Source organism: Chrysoperla carnea, chromosome 1, assembly GCF_905475395.1.
Source record: "Chrysoperla carnea chromosome 1, inChrCarn1.1, whole genome shotgun sequence".
NCBI classification, from domain to species: Eukaryota; Metazoa; Arthropoda; class Insecta; order Neuroptera; family Chrysopidae; genus Chrysoperla; species Chrysoperla carnea.
The window spans coordinates 118,413,058-118,436,462 of NC_058337.1; the positions used below are offsets into that span (position 1 = coordinate 118,413,058).

The 23,405-nt window shown below is 30.5% G+C and overlaps 4 protein-coding genes across 7 annotated transcripts in view; 1 reads left to right on the top strand and 3 right to left on the bottom strand.

Annotated features, from left to right (window-relative positions):
• The first annotated feature begins 106 nt into the window (after window positions 1-106).
• Window positions 107-7,950, top strand: LOC123293893 (probable histone-lysine N-methyltransferase CG1716). Its single transcript, XM_044874885.1, has 7 exons — window positions 107-558; window positions 1,475-2,466; window positions 2,801-2,929; window positions 2,991-3,794; window positions 4,260-5,415; window positions 6,028-6,327; window positions 7,777-7,950. Exons 1-7 carry the CDS (start codon window positions 247-249, stop codon window positions 7,948-7,950), a joined length of 3,867 nt encoding a protein of 1,288 aa, XP_044730820.1. The 5' UTR covers window positions 107-246.
• Window positions 7,951-10,344: 2,394 nt separating this feature from the next.
• Window positions 10,345-14,435, bottom strand: LOC123293902 (ABC transporter G family member 23-like). Its single transcript, XM_044874897.1, has 8 exons — window positions 14,383-14,435; window positions 13,454-13,765; window positions 12,687-12,888; window positions 11,936-12,130; window positions 11,398-11,869; window positions 11,153-11,339; window positions 10,996-11,084; window positions 10,345-10,823 (listed from the first exon to the last, which is right to left on the bottom strand). The coding sequence occupies exons 1-8, from the start codon at window positions 14,403-14,405 to the stop codon at window positions 10,345-10,347; spliced, it is 1,959 nt and encodes a 652-aa protein (XP_044730832.1). The 5' UTR covers window positions 14,406-14,435.
• A 1,309-nt stretch (window positions 14,436-15,744) lies between these two features.
• Window positions 15,745-19,545, bottom strand: LOC123293910 (ABC transporter G family member 23-like). The gene is made up of 8 exons (XM_044874907.1): window positions 19,520-19,545; window positions 18,875-19,186; window positions 18,158-18,359; window positions 17,240-17,434; window positions 16,709-17,183; window positions 16,464-16,650; window positions 16,307-16,395; window positions 15,745-16,079 (listed from the first exon to the last, which is right to left on the bottom strand). Exons 1-8 carry the CDS (start codon window positions 19,540-19,542, stop codon window positions 15,745-15,747), a joined length of 1,818 nt encoding a protein of 605 aa, XP_044730842.1. The 5' UTR covers window positions 19,543-19,545.
• Window positions 19,546-22,400: 2,855 nt separating this feature from the next.
• LOC123306035 (ABC transporter G family member 23) overlaps window positions 22,401-23,405 on the bottom strand; it is a 129,207-nt gene continuing 128,202 nt past the window's right edge. For 2 of the 4 annotated variants that reach the window (XM_044887901.1, XM_044887902.1), the window contains exon 10: window positions 22,402-23,166. In XM_044887901.1, the coding sequence (XP_044743836.1) occupies window positions 22,688-23,166 (479 nt within the window). In that variant the 3' untranslated portion in view covers window positions 22,402-22,687. Of the gene's footprint in view, window positions 23,167-23,405 lie in introns of all 4 variants that reach the window. The other 2 variants (XM_044887899.1, XM_044887900.1) reach the window with 2 other exon arrangements.

Sequence of the window (23,405 nt, forward strand, 5' to 3'; positions counted from 1 at the left end):
ATTAATTTAAAAATAACGTTTATAAATAATTTAACGATACCGAAAAATACATCACTCCTTCGTATAGTGTGATGTACCATTGATTACCGACAGAGTTCACTTACTTCTCGATAAATAATAAACCTATAGACTTATAATTTTTAATAAAAATTTTAATTATCAAAGGATTTTAATTATTTTTTAGGGTAGAGGCTTGTGTTTTGTACTAGGTATTTAAAAATGTTTAGATAGTAAAACTTTTAAAAAATGGCTCGACGAAAACGTGGGGTTGGTGCTCGTGGAGGCACAATAACAACACGGAAAACACGTTCATCTGCAAATAACCCTCCACCAGCTACCCAAGTCGAAAATGTTATCAGTCCTAGTGAAAGTGAAGAGAGTTCTAGCTCTGTTTCAACGCAACAACAGTCAGGTACAACCGCTATACATAAAAAATTTGGGAAATTTCGATGTTTACATATCGAAGAAAATATGAAAAGCGAAGTGAGTGGAAGTGATAGTGAAATTGCCATTGAAGTTGTAGCTGTCGATCCAAATCAAAGTTCAGCGGAATCAGAGGTACGTAGTTTTATATTGCTACTTAGTTGTATAAAATACTTTATGAATCGTACTTTTGAAATTACCTACGGTATTAAATTATCACAAAAATATCGCTATTAGTAATTTTTTAAAAGTATGTAATTCGTACAATATAAACTACATTTTCTAAAATGAATAGGGATTATTTCTAAAACATAATTGAATTTTTCTCCAAAACTATGAGCCCCAGGTGTATCCTTTATATTTCTCGAAATAAATGTTTTTGAAACTTGTAATAATATTTTAAAAAAAAATTTTTGATTATCGGGAATAGAAAAAACATCATTCTTAAAGTTATTTTCTAGATTTTAGTCTTTCATTTCATTTCTCATGCAAGTATTTTCTTTCGATATCGTACTCGGTGAACAAATACTTGAAATAAATTTTTATTTAGGTTAATAAATAATTAAATTCAAGTTAGAATTCGAAATTTCAACTTTAAAAATTTTGTGGGAACAGTTTTGAAGCTTTTTTAACATCCAAAACTATCATTTCAGTTCTGTTCGTTTTCTTAAATAATACTTCTAGCTGAAATCCAAAATTTTTAAAGTATGTTATGAAAATATCCAACTTCAAATTGATTTAAAGCCGAACTTGGATAAGCGAGAAAATTTTATTATTGAGAATAGTTGCCAACTCCTGTTATTTTATTTATTAAAAAGCTCTGTAGGTGAAAAATAAAAACCGTTGTAAGAGAGCATATCAAAATTTTAAGTTATATTATGCCTCTTACCTTACAGCTCCAAACATTATTCGTTTCGTAACTGAGACATTAAATGAGATTGTCTATCATCTTACGTAATTAATATGTTTTTTTTAAACTTAGTTTGTCGTTGAATTATTGCTTATCCAAGTTTTTTGTATTTAAATTTACTTAAAATCAATTCATATATAGGTATGTGATAAACCTGAAGAATCACAGGTCTTGTTCAACACTGTAGCCGAGGAAATGATAATTGAGGATTTGGTTGAGGAAGAGACTGTCGTAATTGCCGAGGAATCCGTAAATAATTGTGATATCGAGGAAAGTCTACGTAAAATTAGTGTTAACGACTATCAAGAAACTGAAACGTATATTCAAGTTGATGACGAGTATGTTCCAATATCCGAAGAAACCGTCCAATGTACTGAAATTGTTCAAACCGAAACCGAAACTGTTCAAACAGAAACTGTTCAAATTGAGGCTGAAACCACTGAATCAGAAATCGTTCAAACTGTGCCTGAAACAATGGATGTTGAAAACGACGAATCCCCAATTGAAAATCCCGAAAAGACAGAAATTTTTGAAGAAGATAGTGTGATTGGAGAAGAAAATTCGGATAAAGTTACCACAGCTGGAACTGATAGCCCATTTTCAGAGATTAATTTATCAAGTACAGATACTACAAACGATTCGGTAAATAGTGGAGAAAGCTCTGCCCCCGTGATAGTTAAACCACCACCCGTGTCTCAAACAGTTGTTAATGGAATTAAAGAAAGTAGTGACTCACCTACGGAAAATGTACGCCGATCTAGTCGTATTCGAAATATTAGCGAATTAAAATTAAAAACAAAAGGTCCAAAAGGTCGTGGATTAGTACAAACAAAGGCGATGTTGAAACAAGGAGTGAATGAAGTTGCATTACCTAGCGCACCATCTCCACCGGTAAAAGTGAAACAACGTTGGAGACGTTCTAGTGAATTGGAAGCGGCACGTGAAGATCCAGAAATGGAGCAACGTTTACGACAGTTTACAAATATTAAGGAAAATTTGTATTTAACTGAACGCTTAACGAGTAAGGAAGCAAAACGGATGACTTGTGATTGTTTTTTAACCAAAGAAGAAATCGAATCTGGGGAATATGGATGTGGAGAAGACTGTTTGAATCGTTTACTGATGATTGAATGGTAAGTACTCTAGTGTTTGAAGGTAAAAATAAACTAAGAATCGCTCCCACAGCTATTTTTTTTTGTAATAAGCTTCTTTTTTTTTGCAATTTAGTACTTATCCTAAATATAGTGTGCAAAAGCAAAAATTTACGTTTTATGAAATAACTTTGAAGATAATTATAACACGCATTGCGTCGAGTGGTTGTTGTGTGCCCTAACTCACTCAAAATTAGTTTTGTCATAATAAATGAAACTTATTAATTAACCGCGGGCGTGATTCTGAGAGCAAAAATTTTAAATCATTGAACTGAAATTCCAATTGATCGAGATGTTGTTTTATTTTTATTTGCAGTGGAAATCCTTGTGTCGTGGGGAATCGTTGTACGAATAAACGCTTCCAAAATTTAAAATATGCTCCATGTGAAGTTTTTCGTACTGACAAAAAAGGCTTTGGAATACGTGCAATTAAAGAAATACCCAAGTAAGTTTAAAATATAATTGTGTAACATATTCTTATTTTAATCCGTTCAAAATATTTTTAGCGGTGAATTTATCATGGAATACGTAGGAGAGGTGGTAAATCAGAACGAATTCGAAAAACGTGCAGAAGTATACAGTGCAGACAAAAATATTCATTACTATTTTATGTCGTTACGTGCGGACGCTGTAATTGATGCAACGCAAAAAGGAAACGTATCCCGATTTATCAATCATTCCTGTGATCCGAATGCCGAAACACAAAAGTGGACGGTTAACGGTGAATTACGAATTGGATTCTTTGCACGTCGTGATATCATGGCTATGGAGGAGATCACATTCGATTACCAGTTCCAACGATATGGCAAGGAAGCTCAAAAATGTTATTGTGAATCAGAACTTTGTCGAGGATGGATTGGAGAAGAACCTGATGATGAAGACGAGGAAGATGAGGAAGTTGAAGAGGAAGAAATCATCGAAGAACGTAAAGTAGAGGAAGTTGAAGTGCCAATAGAAGAAACTAGCGAAGAAGGAAAAATGGTTACAGAAAAGAAAGTTCAAGTTGTTCAAGTGGTGAAGAAAATCGCAAAACCGTTAAAGAAACGTCCAACTAGAACGGATATTCGAGATGATACAGATTTGGATGTGGAAATTGAAAAATTAACGACAACTGGTATTAAAAATCGTGCACATACGTTAACACTTTCTCGATTATTGGTACGTGCATGTGATGCGCACGATAAAGCGCCACGATTATTGAATCTTTTACGGAACGCAGAGCTACCATGCCGACGTTTGTTTCTTGATTATCATGGATTACGGTTGTTACATACCTGGATGACACACGAAGGTGCTGACGATTCATTTAAGTGAGTAATTTTTTATAAATTATTTAATACAAGTTTTTGATTCAACCATCAATGTTTATCACTCTAAAAATAGGCCTTATTTACGTAACATTTAAGCGTTTGTTCCATTGTTCAAACACTTTATAGAAGTTTTCCAGTATTACCTTCAACAAGTTGATCGAATCTAAAAGAGCACTAAGAAGGGAAAATTAAAATTATAGGTACTAAAAATTCAGAAGAAAATTGTTTTTGATCATATTTTTAATAAATTTTAATTCACAATGAGCCCTTTCTAATATTTTTGGTGAGAATCGGTACACAAAGTTCCGCCTACAACACAAAATCAGAGGTAAACTGTCATTTCGTTTTCCTACCAATTTAGGAAAAAAAATTGATTTTTAAATCATTACCGTGGGCTTTTTATAAACTATGAAATCCCAGTATATTCTTAGTAGAATGTATATAACTATAGCTGTATTTGTTCAGGGTGTTACTTTTGGAGACGTTAGCATCACTTCCAATATCAAACAAAACAATGCTACAAGACAGTAAAGTATTAAGTACAGTTCAAAAATGGTCTGAAGGTTGTCCAATTGTTTCACCAAACACGGATTCTGGAAACAGTACTCCTGATGTAAGTGGAGCTTCAAAGCAAGAGACATCTACACCGAATGGCCTAACAGAACAGCCACTACCAACTGTGATACATACAGCACCAACTGAAATCATGTCACTTTCGTTGAAACTTCTTGCCGATTGGTCTACACTCAAAGAAGTGTTTCGAATTCCGAAAAAAGAGCGTATCGAACAAATGAAGGAGCATGAACGTGAAGCAGATCGTTCTGGTCAGTTATATAAAGATAAAACATCGTCAGAACGAAGTAGTGGTGATATGACACGTGATCGATATGATAGATATCGACGTAATAAAGGACGTGAATCTTCACCCCCTCGAAAAGGTTTACATCAAATGCCACAACCTTTGTTAAATGCACCTCCACCTAAACTTACGAAACATCAGCGTCGGCATTTATTCGCCATGCAAGTAGCACAAGAAGAAGAGGAAAAACGGCGCAATCAACAAGCAGAAGCATGGCGAAATCATGAACAGCGTTGTCTAGCATTAGGTATTGATCCTCGCCAGCCATTTATTCCCACTCCAGTATGGCTCCCTCCTCCTTTACCACCGCCAATACCGCCCCCACAACCCCCACCTCCTGTAAAATTACCACCGAAATGGAAATGTGCAAAAGATAATCGCGGGCGACCGTATTACTATCATACAAAAATACGTATATCACAGTGGGAACCACCTGAATTTCCTCCACCTTTGCCGCCGGTTATGGAAACGGAGAAAATTGTTCAAGAAGTAGTGGATGATGATGGTAATGATACTACGTCATCATCTTCGGAAGAAAGTAGTACGGTTAGCGAAACATCAAGTAGTGAAAATGATTCCTCGGATGATGATATGGAAATGGATGATACCCGATTAATGTTAGAAGTACGACAAAAATTAAAATTAATAAATCCAGAACTTCCATTACCACCACTGCCTTTGGAGAGGACAATTAAAGAATCACCACCTATACAAAATACAAAACGTAAACGTGAAGCTTTAGTACAAGAAATCATTATTAGCGTAAGTTTTTTATTTTTCAAAAACTTCTGGCAGATCAATACAAAATATTTTTAATCGCGACGGAAAACGTTAATGAAAGGAATAATATTCACGTTTGTTCTTGAAATATTGATTTAATCTGTTAAAAGGGGTAGAAAGTTTCAGTTATTTAAGGGCAAAAACGCGGATGAAGCCATTGGTAAAAGCTAGTTTATTATCAAATGAGCATATAATCATCAAAAATTGAAAAAAATAAACTTTGGCCGGGTATAACTTACTCGTGCCTTCTCCATAGACTGCAAACTCCAATGTAGCCGCAACGACACTAAATAGAATAGCTAATACGCTCGAAGAGGTCAACTTCAGCTACTGTGAGCGGCAAATACGCATGTATTTTGTTTTAAAAGTTATCAGAGTTTTAAAAATCGTTGAATATTAGATAACCGGGAATAATGATGCCAGGTTAAAGATTTCCTGTGACGCTATTGTCGGTAAATATTGTCTGTGTCGATCAATGAAATAATACTAAGAAATAAAAAGTATTTTTCGTGTTGTTTTTCAGAAGTTTTTAATGTTTTTGAAGCACTTTATTAGCGATGAGTTTAAATTTATACATTTTTATTTGTTTTACAGCCAAGACGAGAAGAAGATATAATATCAAGTAAAATTGAAGCACGTAAATATCGTGAAACCAAAGATAAACTGCGTAGGCGTAAAGAAGCCGCTGCAGCAGCTGCACGATCCAAAGAGAAACGTTCAGTTATACCAATACCTGACATCGAAATCAGCAGTGACAAAGAACAAAAGATAAAAAATAATTTTCGTAAAAAAATGGCGAATGTTATGGTACATATTTTAGGACCATATAAGAAAGCAGATTGTAAAATTGGACGTATCACAAACACAGATGATTTTAAACATTTAGCTAAAAAGGTGAGTTTTTTCTTTTCATTTTTTCCGATCTCTGCCTCTCTGTATTTATGCTTATCAAATTTGTAATAAAATAACTAGCGAAACTACTCTTGCTTGCGGAAAAATTAGGCTTCTTTAACAAAATTTGATTTGACAACCTTGTATATCTTAATTTTTTCTCTAAATTTAGAATCTAATGGCGTCTTTTGACCACGCAATAATTGATGATATTTTCAAATTTAGTAGATTTATATTGAAATCGAATAAAGTTTTTTTAAGGTAGCTAAGTTGTAGAAGATAACATAAATTTTCTAAATGATAGAAGTTTTCTCAATATTTTTGATTTTCAAGGACATTTTAACTTATTTTGACATTTTCAAATCAAGGATAGCTTAAAAAAAAGACCAACGTTTAAATTATTTATTAATTTATTATATTAAGTGGTTATGTCCGTCATCTGGTAGTGAAAATAAAAACGTAAGCGTGTATGCGTAATATAGATGTATTTTCATGCCGACGCTTTACGTTGAGTTTGATCGTCAAATTAGGCCACGTGGTCTTAGCAGCGGCACATCGTAAAAAGCTAAATATAGTTTAGCTTTTTATTCTCAGAGTTGATTTTGATAATACGGGCTAAATAAATTTATATTCACTAATAAAATACTTTTTTTATCGCTCAATTTGACGTTGACGCCTGACGCTAGACGTAACTCTATTTTTTTCAGGTAGATAGAACCCTAATTTGACGCTTAAAGCCAGCGTCAAGCGTCATCATTAGGTTACATCTTTAGTTATGACGTTTCCAATAAATCGATTAATTTTTTCGCTTGAAGCGTCATCATTAGGTTACATCTTTAGAATATGTCGTTTCCAATAAATTTTATTGTAAAATTCAACTTTAATATTTTCAGAGTTATATAAAAGGAGTTGCTAAAAGTTACTCTGCTTAGGCACTATACGCTTTTGAAATCGTTTTCCTTCCATAACTTTAGAACGGATAGCGCGATTTTGATAAAATTTGGTGGTGATGATACTGTTTTTTTTACAAAACAACTCAATCTTATAATAAGTAATATCAATTCACGGACGTAAAATGTGGGATTTTTGGTAGCTAAAACCCTCCCAAACTTTTACACTTATGTACAAAAAAGGTGGTCTTCATAATGATCGATTATTCTCATGATTTACTCAAAACTTGCAATTTTAATCTTTGGTAGCAACAAAATTGAGACAAAATTTAAGTTTCGAAAAACTATTTATATTTGATTCAGATATTTTTTAGCTAAAAATAAGACTTAAACAACAGTAATTATTCATATCGGTGCGATTTTAATGAGTGTAGAGTGCCAAAATAGAGCAATTTTTTCTCGGACATGTTTAGCTAAATCGACTTATTTTGAGCTAAGCTATATATTATGACACCCTATATATCGGCTTACAGTAAATTTAACTTCATTTATTTTGTTACAGTTAACGATGTTCGTAATGTTAAAAGAATTAAAAAATTGTCGTAGTGTATTTGAATTAGCAGTGAACGATAGTGTTAAAACGAAAGCACGTGAGTTTGTTAAAAAATATATGTCAAAATATGGTGAAATTTATATACGAACTAAAGAAGAAATGAAAGAGGAAACTGATCCGTAAATAAGTCAAAAAAATGTTCATTAATTTTAATATAAAAAAAAACAAAACAAAAGAATTAAGTAAGTTGTAATTAATTAATTTAATAATTGTAAACTATTTTGACTGTTTTTATTATTTATTAAGAAATTGTAAATAATAAATTTATTTAATTTTCAAATTCAAATTGTAAATAAAAAACTTAATGATTTTTTTTTTTAAATTTTTATTGTTGTTTCATTTTTATACCATGCATATATGAAATATACATAGTATATTAAGTTAAGTCCCAAGTTTGTAACGCTTAAAAATAATGATGCTAGGAAAAAAATTTTGTCATAGGTGTTCACTAAATCACCTAATTAGTTCATTTCCGGTTGTCCGTCCGTCCGTCCGTCTGTGGACACGATAACTCAAAAACGAAAAAAGATATCGAGCTGAAATTTTTACAGCGTACTCAAGACGTAAAAAGTGAGGTCAAGTTCGTAAATGAGCATCATAGGTCAATTGGGTCTTGGGTCCGTAGGACCCATCTTGTAAACCGTTAGAGATAGAACAAAAGTTTAAATGTAAAAAATGTTCCTTAAAATTAAACAACTTTTGTTTGAAACATTTTTTCGTAAACATCACTGTTTACCCGTGAGGCCGCCAATTAGGCGGAAATTTTATAATATGTACTATACTTGATTATCAGTTATGTATGTGTCACATGTTTGTATGTGTAATGTGATAAAGAAATCAACACTGACTATGCATGGTATTTCAACAATTAACTCAGTCAATTGTTTGTTTTCACTTGTTATTAAATATTTTTAAATTTTTATTAATTCTAAAAAAATATTGAAGGTAGGAACTTTCTAGCTATCTAAAATATTGGTTTTTATTATTGTTATTTGATAGTAGAAAGGTAAAGTAAAATCACAAGTTAGTTCAGTTTGATAGGCGTTTTCTGAGTTTCATCCTTTATTTAATGAATATTAAACAAAAATTGTTAAAATAAATGACAAAATTTATATATATAAGAATGGAAGCTGATTGATCGATCAACGCACAGCTGAAACCGTTGGGTCTAGAAGCCTGAAATTTTGTACACACGTTCCTTAAGAAACGTAAGTGGGTATTAAGAAGGGATTTTTGGAAATTCGTCCCCTATAGGGCTCAAAAGTGAATGCAAATTTTGTATATGTGAACTGCATGCCAATAATTTTATAGACAAATATAGATCAACGTATGTTATATTTTTTTATATATACAAGTCCGTATCAAAAACCCATTCGTGCAGTCAACAAATGCACCCGATTTTTGCACTTTTTGGGTCAAAATTACCTTATATACTGAGTTTTATCGAAATTGGAGATTATAAAAATTTTTCGATTTTTTGCAATTTTTTTAAGGGGTACCCTTTTGAAAAAATGGAGAAAAACGCAAAAAATTTTTTTTTTTGAAATTTGATGAAACTCGGTGGATGGGGTAATTTTGATCCAAAAAGTATAAAAATCAGGTTAATTTAATGGTTGGATGCAGAGTTTCTGAGATATCGCAATATTTTGATCGATTTTAGTCCATATCTCAAAAACTATTCGACCAATCAACAAATGCACCCGATTTTTGCACTTTTTGGGTCAAAATTACCTTATATACTGAGTTTTATCAAAATAAGAGATAAATTGAAATTGCAATTTTTTAAAGGGAAATCCCTTTGAAATACCAGCGAGTATCATGCAAAACTTCATTTTCAAAAAAGTTAGAAAAATTAAAATCCATAAAATTGTGGACAAAAGGGAGAATAAGTGAAGGCTATAACGTGATAATCTTTGTTCTAAAAAGGAGAGATTGCGCAGCAAAGCGGGCGGGTATCTGGTAGTATAATATATATTGGATTTTAATGCTAAGAAAGACTCTATCTAGCGATAGAAAAAAGAACTATTGTCAGAACGCCAAATATAGCACAGTACATTAAAATGTATAATAAAGCATATATCTCCTGCCTCTTTAATAATTTAAATAATCAGCTGATTGTAACGAAAATGGTTTACATTTTTTTTACTCGTGGCGCTGACATCTTAGCGTTAAAATTGACATTTTAATGTTTATTATTTAAAAAAAAGATGTCATTACAGTCTATATTAAAATAGTGTATTTGTAATAGGACAGGTATAAATAAGCACTAGTTTTATATTATAAAAAATATTTATCTAAATATCTACAGTGCAATAATCAAATAAAATTTACAATATTATCAAAAACAACACTTAATAATAATTCTTTAGACGACAAACGGCTTTAAGACTTATTCAAATGACAAAAAGAACGTATAGACAAAGTCTTAACAGGGAGGTGATTACAAATTTTTTTATGCTTGAGCTAGAGGTTTGATATTTTGCTATTAATTATTTGTGTCACAGCGGTACGAAAGACCTACCGGCGTTTAAAATAAGAGTATAACCAGGCTGTTATTAAAAAGAATGCAATCCAACTTCCCAAAGATTTTAACCCCACCAGAACTTCAGGTTGTGTAATGCCCCAGCCTTTTACAAATATACCTCGTTGAGCCAGTATACCATATGTTAATGGTAACAATTCACAGACTTGTCGAAATGGAATTGGTATACCTTCCAGTGGCCATATAATACCACTAACGCATAACACTGGATATCCAATTCCCATACCCACAAATGTTGTTGTGAATTCTTTGTCACATAATTGTGACAAGAATACTCCAAAGGCTACACCACATATACCTTGTAAGAATTGTAATAAATATATTAGAAAAATGTTTCCATGATTTTCCATTTCAAAGACGACGATCATTATGAATAAAATAATCGTACTTTGGATTAAAATTACAATTCCTTCGGTAATAAAATGGGATAAACATATTGTAAGTTTTGAAACACCTAAAAAAAAAATATTTTTTAATGAGATTTTAAGCAAAATTTCGCTCTTTTTTTGTGGCTTCCTCAGACTCCAATCGTTTAATTTATTTTTTTAGTATTATTAGTATGTAAAAAACATTTTTATCATCCTAAACTACTTTTCATGAAAATCGCACACAGAAAGATATATTACCTGCAATTACAGATCTTTGCATAAGTCCCTCATTTCTTTCGCAAATTATATTCCCTGATGTGGGCATAATTGATAACAAGAATACAATACTGAAATAAAAATTGCGTTATAAAATTCAAAACATTTTCGCAGTCTATATTTTTTGAATAAACTTTACCTCATTGTAAGTGCTGGCATCATAAAAAGTTGTCGAGTTGACGAATCAATGTCAGTCCACATGCCTTCTAATTGCATTGGTGAATCGGCAATTTTGGGATTTTGTTTACAAGCTATCATTAAATTATTTAAAAATTGTTTTGTGCCCGATCGTAATTTTAATTCAATTTCGATAGCGTTTTCTGAAACTACAAGAAACATTTTGCAACATACTCAAATCTTTTTTACAAAATAAAAATTTCTTACCTGAATTATCGCCCCAAATACTAATCTCTGATAATTCAAAAACGTCATTACTTGACATTTCTGGTGCAAATAATCGTTTGAATAATGCAGACGAAAAATTACTTCGAAAATATATTACACTCCATGCTTTACCCGCTTTTACAGCATTTTTCCCTGCATCTAAATCTGCATATGGTATCTGCCTAAATTTTATTGGATCAAGATTATCTAAAAGTCGACAACTTAACGACTTAAATAGACACCCTTTGTAAATTGGACAAGTATTATTTGAATATAATTCAGGAACTTCATCATTAACAACTGCTAGATTTAAATTTTTAGCTGGAACTCCAATACATAAGAAAAATAAGACTGTTTGGAATATCGGAACGAAAAAAATTATTCCTAAGCTTAAAGCATTTCTCCTATGCGAATAATAATTCTTCATTAATGTTGCTTTAAATTTACCCCAAAATGGAGCTTCTCGTTTTTTCTGCCACAAAAAACAAGAAATAATAATTTATGCTATTAAAGAATATATTTTTTTTTGATTTCTTACATCTTTTGATTCCAAGGGTCGTGCAATAATAATTTCGTTATTATTCGATTTGATGTCGTCTCGTTTATGCATAATGTAGTTTTGTTCGGAACATAGTTTTAGAAAAACTTGTTCCAGCGTATTACAATCATAAGCCAAAAGTAAATCTTTTGGGGATGCTTCGGTTAATAAAGATCCATATCTCATTAATCCAACCTTAAACAGTTTTATTTTGTTGATGATGGTAGAAACTTTTTTTGGATTGTTAACAGTGGCGAATCAGAATCATTTTTTGAGATGGGCTTTGTCAGCTGCAAAGTTTCATGGAGGCAACATTATATTCTGAGCGTTCTCGTTCTTTTTGATAATGTGTATTCCGTAATCAAGTATTCTATTTTCTTCTCAGTTAGAAGGGATTTTAGATTGATCTGGGTATTGTAGAGTACCAATATTGTTGTTTTACCCAATATACTTGGACAAGAAAAGCTAGGCGAATAAAATCTGATTTTATTCAGTGATGAGTCTTTACCAAATAATGAGCCAAAAGTCTTGTTATCTTTGATATTGATCCAGAAGAACGTTTTGAAAAGAAATGTCCTGCATATCTATTTGAAAACTATAACAGATTGCTTTTAAAAAAATATACTGCCGCTCTAAGGGGGAGCCACATTTTTGTGTGACAGTAAGTAATATATCTTGAAAAAGGAAGGAGACTTTGCCTGCATGTTTTTTGGATTCACCACTGTTACTTTGAGTTTAATTTAATACCTACAGTATCTGCTTGGCGTGCTTCTTCGATATAATGTGTTGTTATAATAATTGAAATATTTTCACTAGTTGTCAAATATTTTAAATAATCCCAAATTGTTTTTCGTAAAAGTGTATCAACACCGACCGTGGGTTCATCTAGAATTAATATTTCTGGTTTATGTAATAATGTAACCGCCAATGAAATGCGTCGATATTCGCCACCGCTAAAATTTTTTGATAAAATATAGTCGTAAAAAATTTTAGATGTTTTTTTATTGAAATTGGATTTCTGTCATTGTTGGTGTTACATTTATTATAAATTACCTCCTTCTTTATTGAATGTAATTGTGTAATTTGAATTTATACATTCCAAAAATTTCGTAAAATACATCAGCTATAAAAATCTGTTTCATAACTCAATCATTGATTGGGGACATATTTTTGGACCTTGAATTTGACCTAGATTTTCGCGAACATTCAATTTGAAACATATGCATATCGAATATATTATATATTACATTGCCCTGAGTCCTGACCATAAAAAGTAATGATATGCCGAAAATTTTTATTTGGATTTTTGGACTGACTATGAAATAAACTTCCCTCTACTGAGAAATTAGTAAGATGCCCCCTTTCCAACACAATAATTTAAGAAGATTAAGATTTTTATAGCTGATGTAATTTAAGAAAATTTTGTATGATCGATTAAAATAACGCTCCTTGTATATTTATTACCCTTATCTCTGTCTTAAATAAGTTATGTACAAATTTAAATTTCGAAGTACTTACCTTAAAGACCGAATAAATTGATTTGCATTAGGTAAGTCTAATAAATTAGAATAAAATTTAAATTTCTGATCAATTTCCTCGTTACTTAGACCATGTATCATGCCGAAATATTGAAAAATTTCTCGTATTGTAAAAAATTTGTACAATGAATTCTCTTGTGGCATGTAACCAATATTTCTAGCCATTGATACGTTTTTTTTGGTGATATCATGACCCAATACAAACATTTTACCAGTTTGGATTTTTTTCAAACCCACTATACATGATAACAAAGTGGTTTTACCACAACCGGAAGGTCCTAACAACGCATATCTGGATACAGAAAGAAACAAAAAAAAATAATTTTTATATTATAACAGTTAATTTTGATTCTAGTGAGATAAAAGCACGAGTTGGATAATCGCAGAGCTATTGGCGCATTCAATAGATGGCGCCATGTTAAAAATACAAACATATCATATAAGCTACAATAACTGTTCCCCTTAAATAGTTTACTACAATGTAATATAACAAGAACCTTAGCCACAGCAACGTGACTGGGTCTGCTAGTATTGTTATATATTATAACAAATATAAGACGTTTGGGGGCCAATATATCAATATATACCGTTAATTACGCAGAAATATCAATAATTGCAACGTTTCGTTAATTTATTTTTACTTCCTCAGCGCCCGATCTTTCTGTAAAGGAGGACTATCTTAAATAGGGATCAAAGTAAAAGAAGTGTCCAGTTGAAAGATTTAAATAACAGTTCTGAAATTTACCAGAATGGCGCTTGTGTCGTAAAAGGGTGTTATATAATTAAAAATTTAACGGACCCCGTGAAAGAAAATGCCACATGAAATTTTGAATAAATATTCTGGTACTTAATTATTAGTATTTACACGTGTTAATGAAATTAAATAAAAAAAAGTTTTTCAAAACTTACATTAATCCCTTGGGAACTCGCATACAAAAATCTTTTAAAACATAATTGGTTGTACATCGTTCATATTGAAAATATGCATGTCGTATTAGAACCACAGATTCAGGAATTATATCACAGGCGGGCGTTAAACTCAATTGTAATTGCGGTTTTTCATTTTTTATTTTTTCGGGTCCCATTTTTTTCTAGATAATTATAAAACATTTGAATGGTAATTTAACAAAAAATACAATAAGACCAATATTATTTTGAAACAATAAAATTTAAGTTATGATATCATTTCACTTTAAGCCAAATTAGTTTCTCAAACTACTTTAACCAATATAATTAATTACATGTATTGATTACTAATTAATAATGCACTTACCATCTAAAATTGTCAATTAATTATTTCATAAATGTAACTTCTACACTCAAATGTTAACAATTATTCTTTTAATAATTTGTTATTAAAAATTAATTGTTATAATTAATTTAAATCAATATTATAAAATATGTAATTTTAAAAATAATATTAATACAGTGGCTTGTTATCTTCAGACATCGGGTAATAAAATGGAAAATAAATATTTATTTCATTTTATTGGTTTAATTTGTTTTTATTTTATGAAAAATGTTTTATTCAGTTAGTAAAAATTACATAATTTTATGTTTAAAATACGCACAAAGTGTTAAAAAAATGTGTAAATCTAAGGGGTTTCTGGAGCATAAAATAAATTCAGTTTTATGTATGCTTTTAGCATTTTCGTATGTATGTCTACAGGTCATTTTTATCAAGCTAAATTGATTTTTTTGAAATCTTCAAACTCAACAGCTCTACTTCTTCAATTTATTTTTTTTTTATTATTATTTATGTTTTTGTTTAATAACTTGTGTACTATTTTAAACGTTAAATCCTTTGGATATAATTGGTGTTAATTTATGATACAATGCATTTGTTTGCATGTTTGGCATAAATCCGTGTTCAAGTCCTGATGCGAGTGTATTTTTTTCAAAGAATACTCGGCAAGATATTTATCTTTATTAATACGCCATTGTATCATAAATGAACATCAATTATACCGAAAAGGCTTTGACGTTTAAAATAGTAATGCAAAAATAAAAATAATAAATAAATAAGTTAATTGTTAACAAACAAACAAAAATAAAAATTCAACTAGTGCAAAAAAATTAGACTCTGTGTCTAGAGCTCGTATGGCTAAATTGGATTAGGCGCTTTGCATGAATCCAAGTGGTCTGGGTTCGAGTACGGATATCGTAATCATACCCAATTTTGTAAGAAAATAATAAAATTGTGTTAAATATTTTCCTTTGTTCTATTATACCAATCACCATAATTATTTGAGTCACAGTGGCATGAAAAGCCTAACGGCGTTTAAAATAAGAGCATATCCAGGCTGTTATTAAAAAGAATGCAATCCAACTTCCCAATGATGCCAACCCCACCAGAACTTCTGGTTGCGCGATGCCCCAACCTTTTGCAATTACACCTTGTAGAGCCAGTATACCATATGTTAATGGTAAACATTGACAGACTTGACGAAATGGAATTGGTATACCTTCCAGTGGCCACATAATACCACTAACGCATAACACTGGATATCCAATTCCCATAGCTACCAATGTTGTGGTGAATTCTTTTTCACATAATTGTGATAAAAATACTCCTAAAGCTACACCACATATACCTTGTAAGAATTCTATTAAATATATTAGAAAAATACTTCCATGGTTTTCCATTTGAAAGACGACCGTCATTAAGAAAAACATAATCGAAATTTGGATTAAGTTTACGATTCCTTCGGAAATAAAATGGGATAAACATATAGTAAATTTAGAAACACCTAAAAAAAAAAATTTAATGAGATTTTAAGCAACCCTTAGACATTTTTCACAAAACTAGTTTCATGAATATTGCACACATTACCTGCAATTACAGATCTTTGCATAAGTCCTTCATTTCTTTCGCATATTATACTCCCCGATATTGGCATAACTGATAATAGAAATACAACACTGAAATAAAAATTGCATTATAAAATTCAAAATATTTTCACAGTTTATATTTTATGAATAAACTTCACCTCATTATCATTGCTGGTAACATAAAAACTTGTCGAGATGACGAATCAATGTCAGTCCACAAGCTATCGACATTCATTGGTAAATCGGCAATTTTGGGATTTCGTTTACAAGCTATCATTAAATCATCTAAAAACTGTTTTGTGCCCGATCGTAATTTTAATTCAATTTCGATAGCATTTTCTGAAACTACAGGAAACATTTTGCAATATAACGAAAATTTATTCTGGAAATAAAAATTTCTTACCTGAATTATCGCCCCAAATACTAATCTCTGATAATTCAAATACGTCATCACTAGACATTTCTGGTGCTAATAATCGTTTGAATAATGCAGACGAAAAATTACTTCGAAAATATATTACACTCCATGCTTTACCCGCTTTTACAGCATTTTTCCCTGCATCTAAATTAGCATATGGCACCTGCCTAAATTTTATTGGATCAAGATTATCTAAAAGTCGACAACTTAACGACTTAAATAGACACCCTTTGTAAATTGGACAAGTATTATTTGAATATAATTCAGGAACTTCATCATTAACAACTGCTAGATTTAAATTTTTAGCTGGAACTCCAACACATAAGAAAAATAAGACTGTTTGGAAAATCGGAACGAAAAAAATAATTCCTAAGCTTAATGCATTTCTTCTATGCGAATAATAATTCTTCATTAATGCTGCTTTAAATTTTCCCCAAAATGGAGCTTCTCGTTTTATCTGCTACAAAAAGCATGAAATAATAATAATGCTTTTAAGGAATATTTTCAATATCTTACATGTTTTGATTCCAAGCGTCGCGTAATAATAATTTCGTTATTATTCGATTTGGTGTCGTCTCGTTTATCCATAATGTAATTTTGTTCAGAGCATAATTTTAGAAAAACTTCTTCCAGCGTGTTACAATCATAAGCTAAAAGTAAATCTTTCGGGGATGCTTCGGTTAATAAAGATCCATATCTCATTAATCCAACCTTAAACAGTTTTTCAATAATGGTGGAAACTTTTTTGGATTAGAAACAGTGGCGAATTAGAATCATTTTATGAGATGAGCAGCATAATTTCATGGAGGCAACATTATATTATGAACGTTTTTTGTTTTTGATAATGTGCATCCCGTTATCAAGTATTCAATTTTCTTCTCAGTTGGAAGGTATTTTAGATTGATCTGGGCACTATAGAGTACCAAAATTGTTGTTTTCGCTACACCGTGGGCACCAAAATCGATTTATATTTAGAGAGAGTTTTTACCAAATTATGAGCCAAAACTTATGGCCTTATTATACTCGATAGTGATCCAGAACAATGTTTTGAAAAGAAGTGCCTTACATACTTATTTTTAAACTTTGAGGAAATGCTTTAAAAAAATATACTACCGCTCTAAGGCTTTAAGGCGGGATCGATCACAATTGAGCAGTTGAGTATATTTAGAGGAAATTTTTAGCTTAAAAGTAGGCTATGCATTAATTCCTTTTCATGCGTTGTGAAAAGGACTACAGTTAAACCTAGATATGATGAAGTTCAAGGAATTTCCCTTTCTAAGATAGGTTCCTGTTTCGCGTTTACAGAGGCTTAGATCCAGGTTCGACTGTATTTGTATTATTTCGCATTTTACAAATTATAATATATTGAAAAAGGAGGGGACATTGCCTGCTCGTTTTCTCGGTTCATCAATGTTACTTTGGTGTAATACCTACAGTATCTGCTTGGCGTGCTTCTTCGATGTAATGTGTTGTTATAATAATTGAAATATTTTCACTAGTTGTCAAATATTTTAAATAATCCCAAATTGTTTTTCGTAAAAGTGTATCAACACCGACCGTGGGTTCATCTAGAATTAATATTTCTGGTTTATGTAATAATGTAACCGCCAATGAAATACGTCGATATTCGCCACCGCTGAAATTATTTGATCAAATACAGTCATCTTGTTATTAGATGTTTTTTTTATTGAAATTGGATTTCTGTCATTCTGTCATTATTGTGTCCCATTTATTATTAAATCAATTTCTACACGTCGATTTTGTCAGTCTTTTCAGCACATCTTTATCTTATTACGTAATTCTTGCTGTAAATCTAAGATCGCTATTACCTTTCATTCAAAAGAAATTGTGAACAAAAAAATTCCCCCGAACATACATACACGCAGACCTCAATCTAATAGTGGTGTAAATACTTTGTCGTAAGTCCTGACCTTGGGGCGTAAAAATGTGCTGACAATTTCGATTTGGATTTTCGGACTGATTAAATGAACTTTACTGAGACGTTAGTAAGATGTCCTCTCTCAAACTCAATCATTTTTCTCTGAACCAGATTTTTATAGCTGGCGTATTTTGGGAAAATTTTGAATGTATCGACGAAATGACGCGCCTTGTAAATGAGCTATGCACAAATTTAAATTCCGAAGTACTTACCTTAAAGACCGAATAAATTGATTTGCACTGGGTAAGTCTAATAAATTAGTATAAAATTTAAATTTCTCATCAATTTCCTCGTTACTTAAACCATGTATCATGCCGAAATATTGAAAAATTTCTCGTATTGTAAAAAATGTATACAATGAATTCTCTTGTGGCATGTAACCAATATTTCTAGCCATTGATACATTTTTTTTGGTGATATCATGGCCCAATACAAACATTTTACCAGTTTGGATTTTTTTCAAACCCACTACACATGATAACAAAGTGGTTTTACCACAACCGGAAGGTCCTAACAACGCATATCTGGATACAGAAGAAAATCATAAAAATAATTTTTATACTTTATTATAAATCACGCAAAATTATCAATTATTGCAACGTTTCGTTAATATATTTTTACTTCCTCAGGCTCTACATGTAAAAATGGGTTTGTACGACAGAAAAAAAGCGCCTGCTTATTATTGATTATCTTTTAACAATGATAAAAATTATATATATGGAATAATTTAACGGACCGTGAAAGGAAATGTCACATTAAATTTCGAATATATATTATGATACCTAATCAATGAAATATATTTGGTATTTACTCGTGTTAATGAAATTAAATATAAAAAATAGTTTTTTAAAACTTACATTAATCCCTTGGGAACTCGCATACAAAAATCATTTAGAATATTATTGGTTGCACCTCGTTCATATTGAAAATATGCATGTCGTATTAGAACCACAGATTCAGGAATTATATCACAGGCGGGCGTTAAACTTAATTGTAATTGCGGTTTTTCATTTTCTATTCTTTCGGGATCCATTTTTTTCTAGACGATTATAATACATTTGAATGGTAATATTAAGAAAAGGTTCAATAAGACCAATATTATTTTGAAACAATAAAATTTAAGTTATAACATTATTTCACTTTAAGCCAAGTTAGTTTCTCAAACTACTTTAAGCAATATAATTAATTACATGTACTGATTAATAATTAATAATGCACTTACCATCCAAAATTATTAATTAATTATCTCATAAATGTAACTTCTACACTCAAATGTTAACAATTTTTCTTTTAATAATTTGTTGTTTAAAAATTGTTATAATTATCAATATTATAAAAAATGTAATTTTTAATATAATATTAATACAATGGCTTGTTATCTTCAGACATAGTGTAACAAGATGGAAAATAAATATTTATTTCACTTTATTGGTTTATGTTTTCCTCATTTGATAAACTTTAAATAATTTTATGTTTAAATATAGGAACAAATTTTGTTTATTTAATACCTAATTTTTAAAAATCGTGTAAAAATTAAATGGATTTCTGGAGCATAAAATATATTCAGTTTTGTGTATACTTCAATCTTAGGAACCCTACAATTCTTCAATTTATTTTTTTTATATTATAAGGCGCTTGGCATGAATCCAAAAAGTCCGGGCTCGAGCGTATCTTTTTCAATTCTCGTTAATTAATATTACGCGACAAGTTATTTGTCTTTATAGTTTACCCCATTGTATCAAAAATGAACATCAATTATATACATAAGGCTTTGACGTTTAAAATAGTATACAAGCTAGTAAACAAAAACATAAATAATAAATATATAAGTTACTTGTTAATAAACAAACAAAAATAAAAATTTGATCAGTTGAAAAGATTACACTCCGAGTGTCTAAAGCTCGGAATTGGATAAGGCGGGTGGAGCGAGTGTATTATTTTCAATTCTCCTTTATTATTTCATTTTCTTCTGAAAAATTAAAGCTAGTATAATAATAAAGTAAGTAGGGTGTCACAACCAGATTGCTACCAGGCTAGATCCTAAACTTACAGGTCTTCTTTGCCCCTTTGAAAGCAATGACATTTGAAGGCAGGGACGCTTCAACTTACCTTAAAATGGTAGCTTATTTATAGTAGATATTCTCAGAATTGTAACAATCGTTATTTAATCGTAGAAAACTAGATAATTAAATGCGACTATAAAGACAGCAAAAAAAAGTGTTTGTGCTTTAAGTTTTGCATTCCGTATAAACTACACAATTACAATTTTTTGGCAATCCCACTATAAAAAAAATGCGCACCTACCAAGCTTAATGATTTTCACTACTCTGTGAATGAATGTATTTTTAAATTTTTTAATTAACAATGTCTCAGAAATTAAACCTCAGATCGAAATTTGGTAAAGAGAGCTTTTTTGTTTGTCTTGATTAGCTTATTCAGGAAGTGTAGAATTCTATGGTCAATTATAGAACACTCTGTATAAGGATAGGGGAAATAGGTGATAGCAGATATACAATAGGGAGAATAGAAATATTGGATCGCTTTGCACTTAATCAACTTAATTAATTTATTATTATCTGAATGTATACACTTACCAACTTTCAACTTAACCTTACTGTTTTGAAAGATTTTCCAATTCATCTTTTCAGTATTGAAAACATGAAACTAGCTGACATGTAACTCGGTTAAAATTAGAAGAATTTTGGGATAATAAAAAAAAGGCTTTTTAATTTTTATAAATTTAAGTATTTTTATTTGTGTAAATAATTAATAATTAACAATTAAGTTCTCACAACACATGCATCATCAACGGCCAACATATTTTTAAAATTACTTTTTTTTCTAGATTTACCAAAAACACAAAAAAATAAAATACAAATTTCAAGAGTAAAATTTTAAAAATTAAATGTTCGTGAGAGCCCTGATCCTAATATTTTTTATATTTTATTTATTTTTTTCAGAACACTATCTTAATATTTATTTTTTCATATATTCTGAATTGAGCACTTTTTTCTTCATGAAAATATACTTAAAATAAAATATTCCTAAAATTTTTTTTATTTAATTACTAATTAGAGACATTTACAATTTTTTATTTAGAAACAATTAATTAATAATTATCCATTATATTTTTCTTGTTTAGAAGGAAATACAACGAAAAAGAATTCTTTTTAAATTAAAAACGGTTAAAAGATAAAAATTACTAAAAAAATTCACCAAAAATAAAATAAAATAAATAGTTTGAAATTTAAAAAGAAAAACTAGAAATTTTTTTTAAAAATTAATTAAAAATTATATATGGGCAAGTTTATTTTGTAAAAAATAAAACACTAAATTTAATTAAATAAATTTTTTTTTAGTATCTAGTATATATTTGCGCATGCTTTGTAACATGTGCGCATGCGATACAATGTATGCATGCGCCATATGAAGCGTTTGACAGTTTGTCCAAAATGGCTCGCAGGAAAATCTATTTTGTTTAAGGTAACTAGACTCTTTCAGTATTTGACAAATATCTACTAGATCATTTAAGGGTTTAAAATAAATAATTAATTAATTTTAAACCCTCTTCAATTTATGGGAAAAATTTATTTTGTTTTATACTTAGAAAAAAATTCAAAATAAATATTTCATAGAAGCTTTTGGTTTACACATTTATTTAAAAAAAAAATTTATCTTTTTTATTTATTAAAATAATTATTCTACAACCATATTTAAAATAGATAAATTTTTTCTTTTGAAAAATCACACATATTTCTAAAAAACGATTGAAAATAATCGTTGAAATGTTTTTTCATTCGAGCTAAACGCATGTTGATACACAATTTGAAAATTTATCTCAAAGGCACTTTAAATGGTTTATATATGGCATTAAAAGTTCTTTTATCGTGCAATAGCACCCAAAAAAAATCATTTCTGCAGGTTTTCAAATTGTGTTCCAAAAAATAAAATGCTTTGAAAATAAAAAAAAATTCTTAAACAGAAGAACAGTCTAAATTTATTAAAAAAAAATGCATTCAAAGCGTTTATCCACGTTTGAATTTAAGTACCACCAAACTTATCGATAAGAATAATGCAATCCATATTATCGTTGAAATGAAACCATTATAAACATCTGGTTCATCGATACTCCAACCTCGTGTTAACATTGATCGTGTGGCTGTTGTGGCCATTGTTAATGGTAAACATAAGGAGATGTATCGTAAAACAATTGGCATACCCTCGACAGGCCATATTACACCACTTAATAAAAGTGTTGGATAAAATGAACCAAGTGCCAGTTGGATGGCGTTACGTTCTAGCTCACAAACGGCAGATATGACAAAACCGAAGCACATACCACATAAACCTTGTAGAATGGTTAAGGCTATTACCCATCCAATATCACCTTTACATTCGACACCGAATACAATTATCATGAAAATTAATACTAATGCGGTTTGACCACACATGACAACGAATTGAGTGACGACATGCGAAAATAGTACTTCGGTTGGGGTGACGCCTGAAAAAAAGATAATTATATTAAAATTCTTTATCAATAAGTCAGGATTAAGTAATTTGGGAAAGAAGATAAATGTAAGGAATTGATTTCCATTTGTGCCTTAGGCCAAAATTTCCAACCATCGATTTCGGAATGATAGATAAGTTAGTTAATGACACTTCTGGCTAGGTGGAAGGAACGCTGAACGCCTGGGCCTAACAGCATATCACGATTGTTGCAGGAGCTTTCAGTGGGATAAA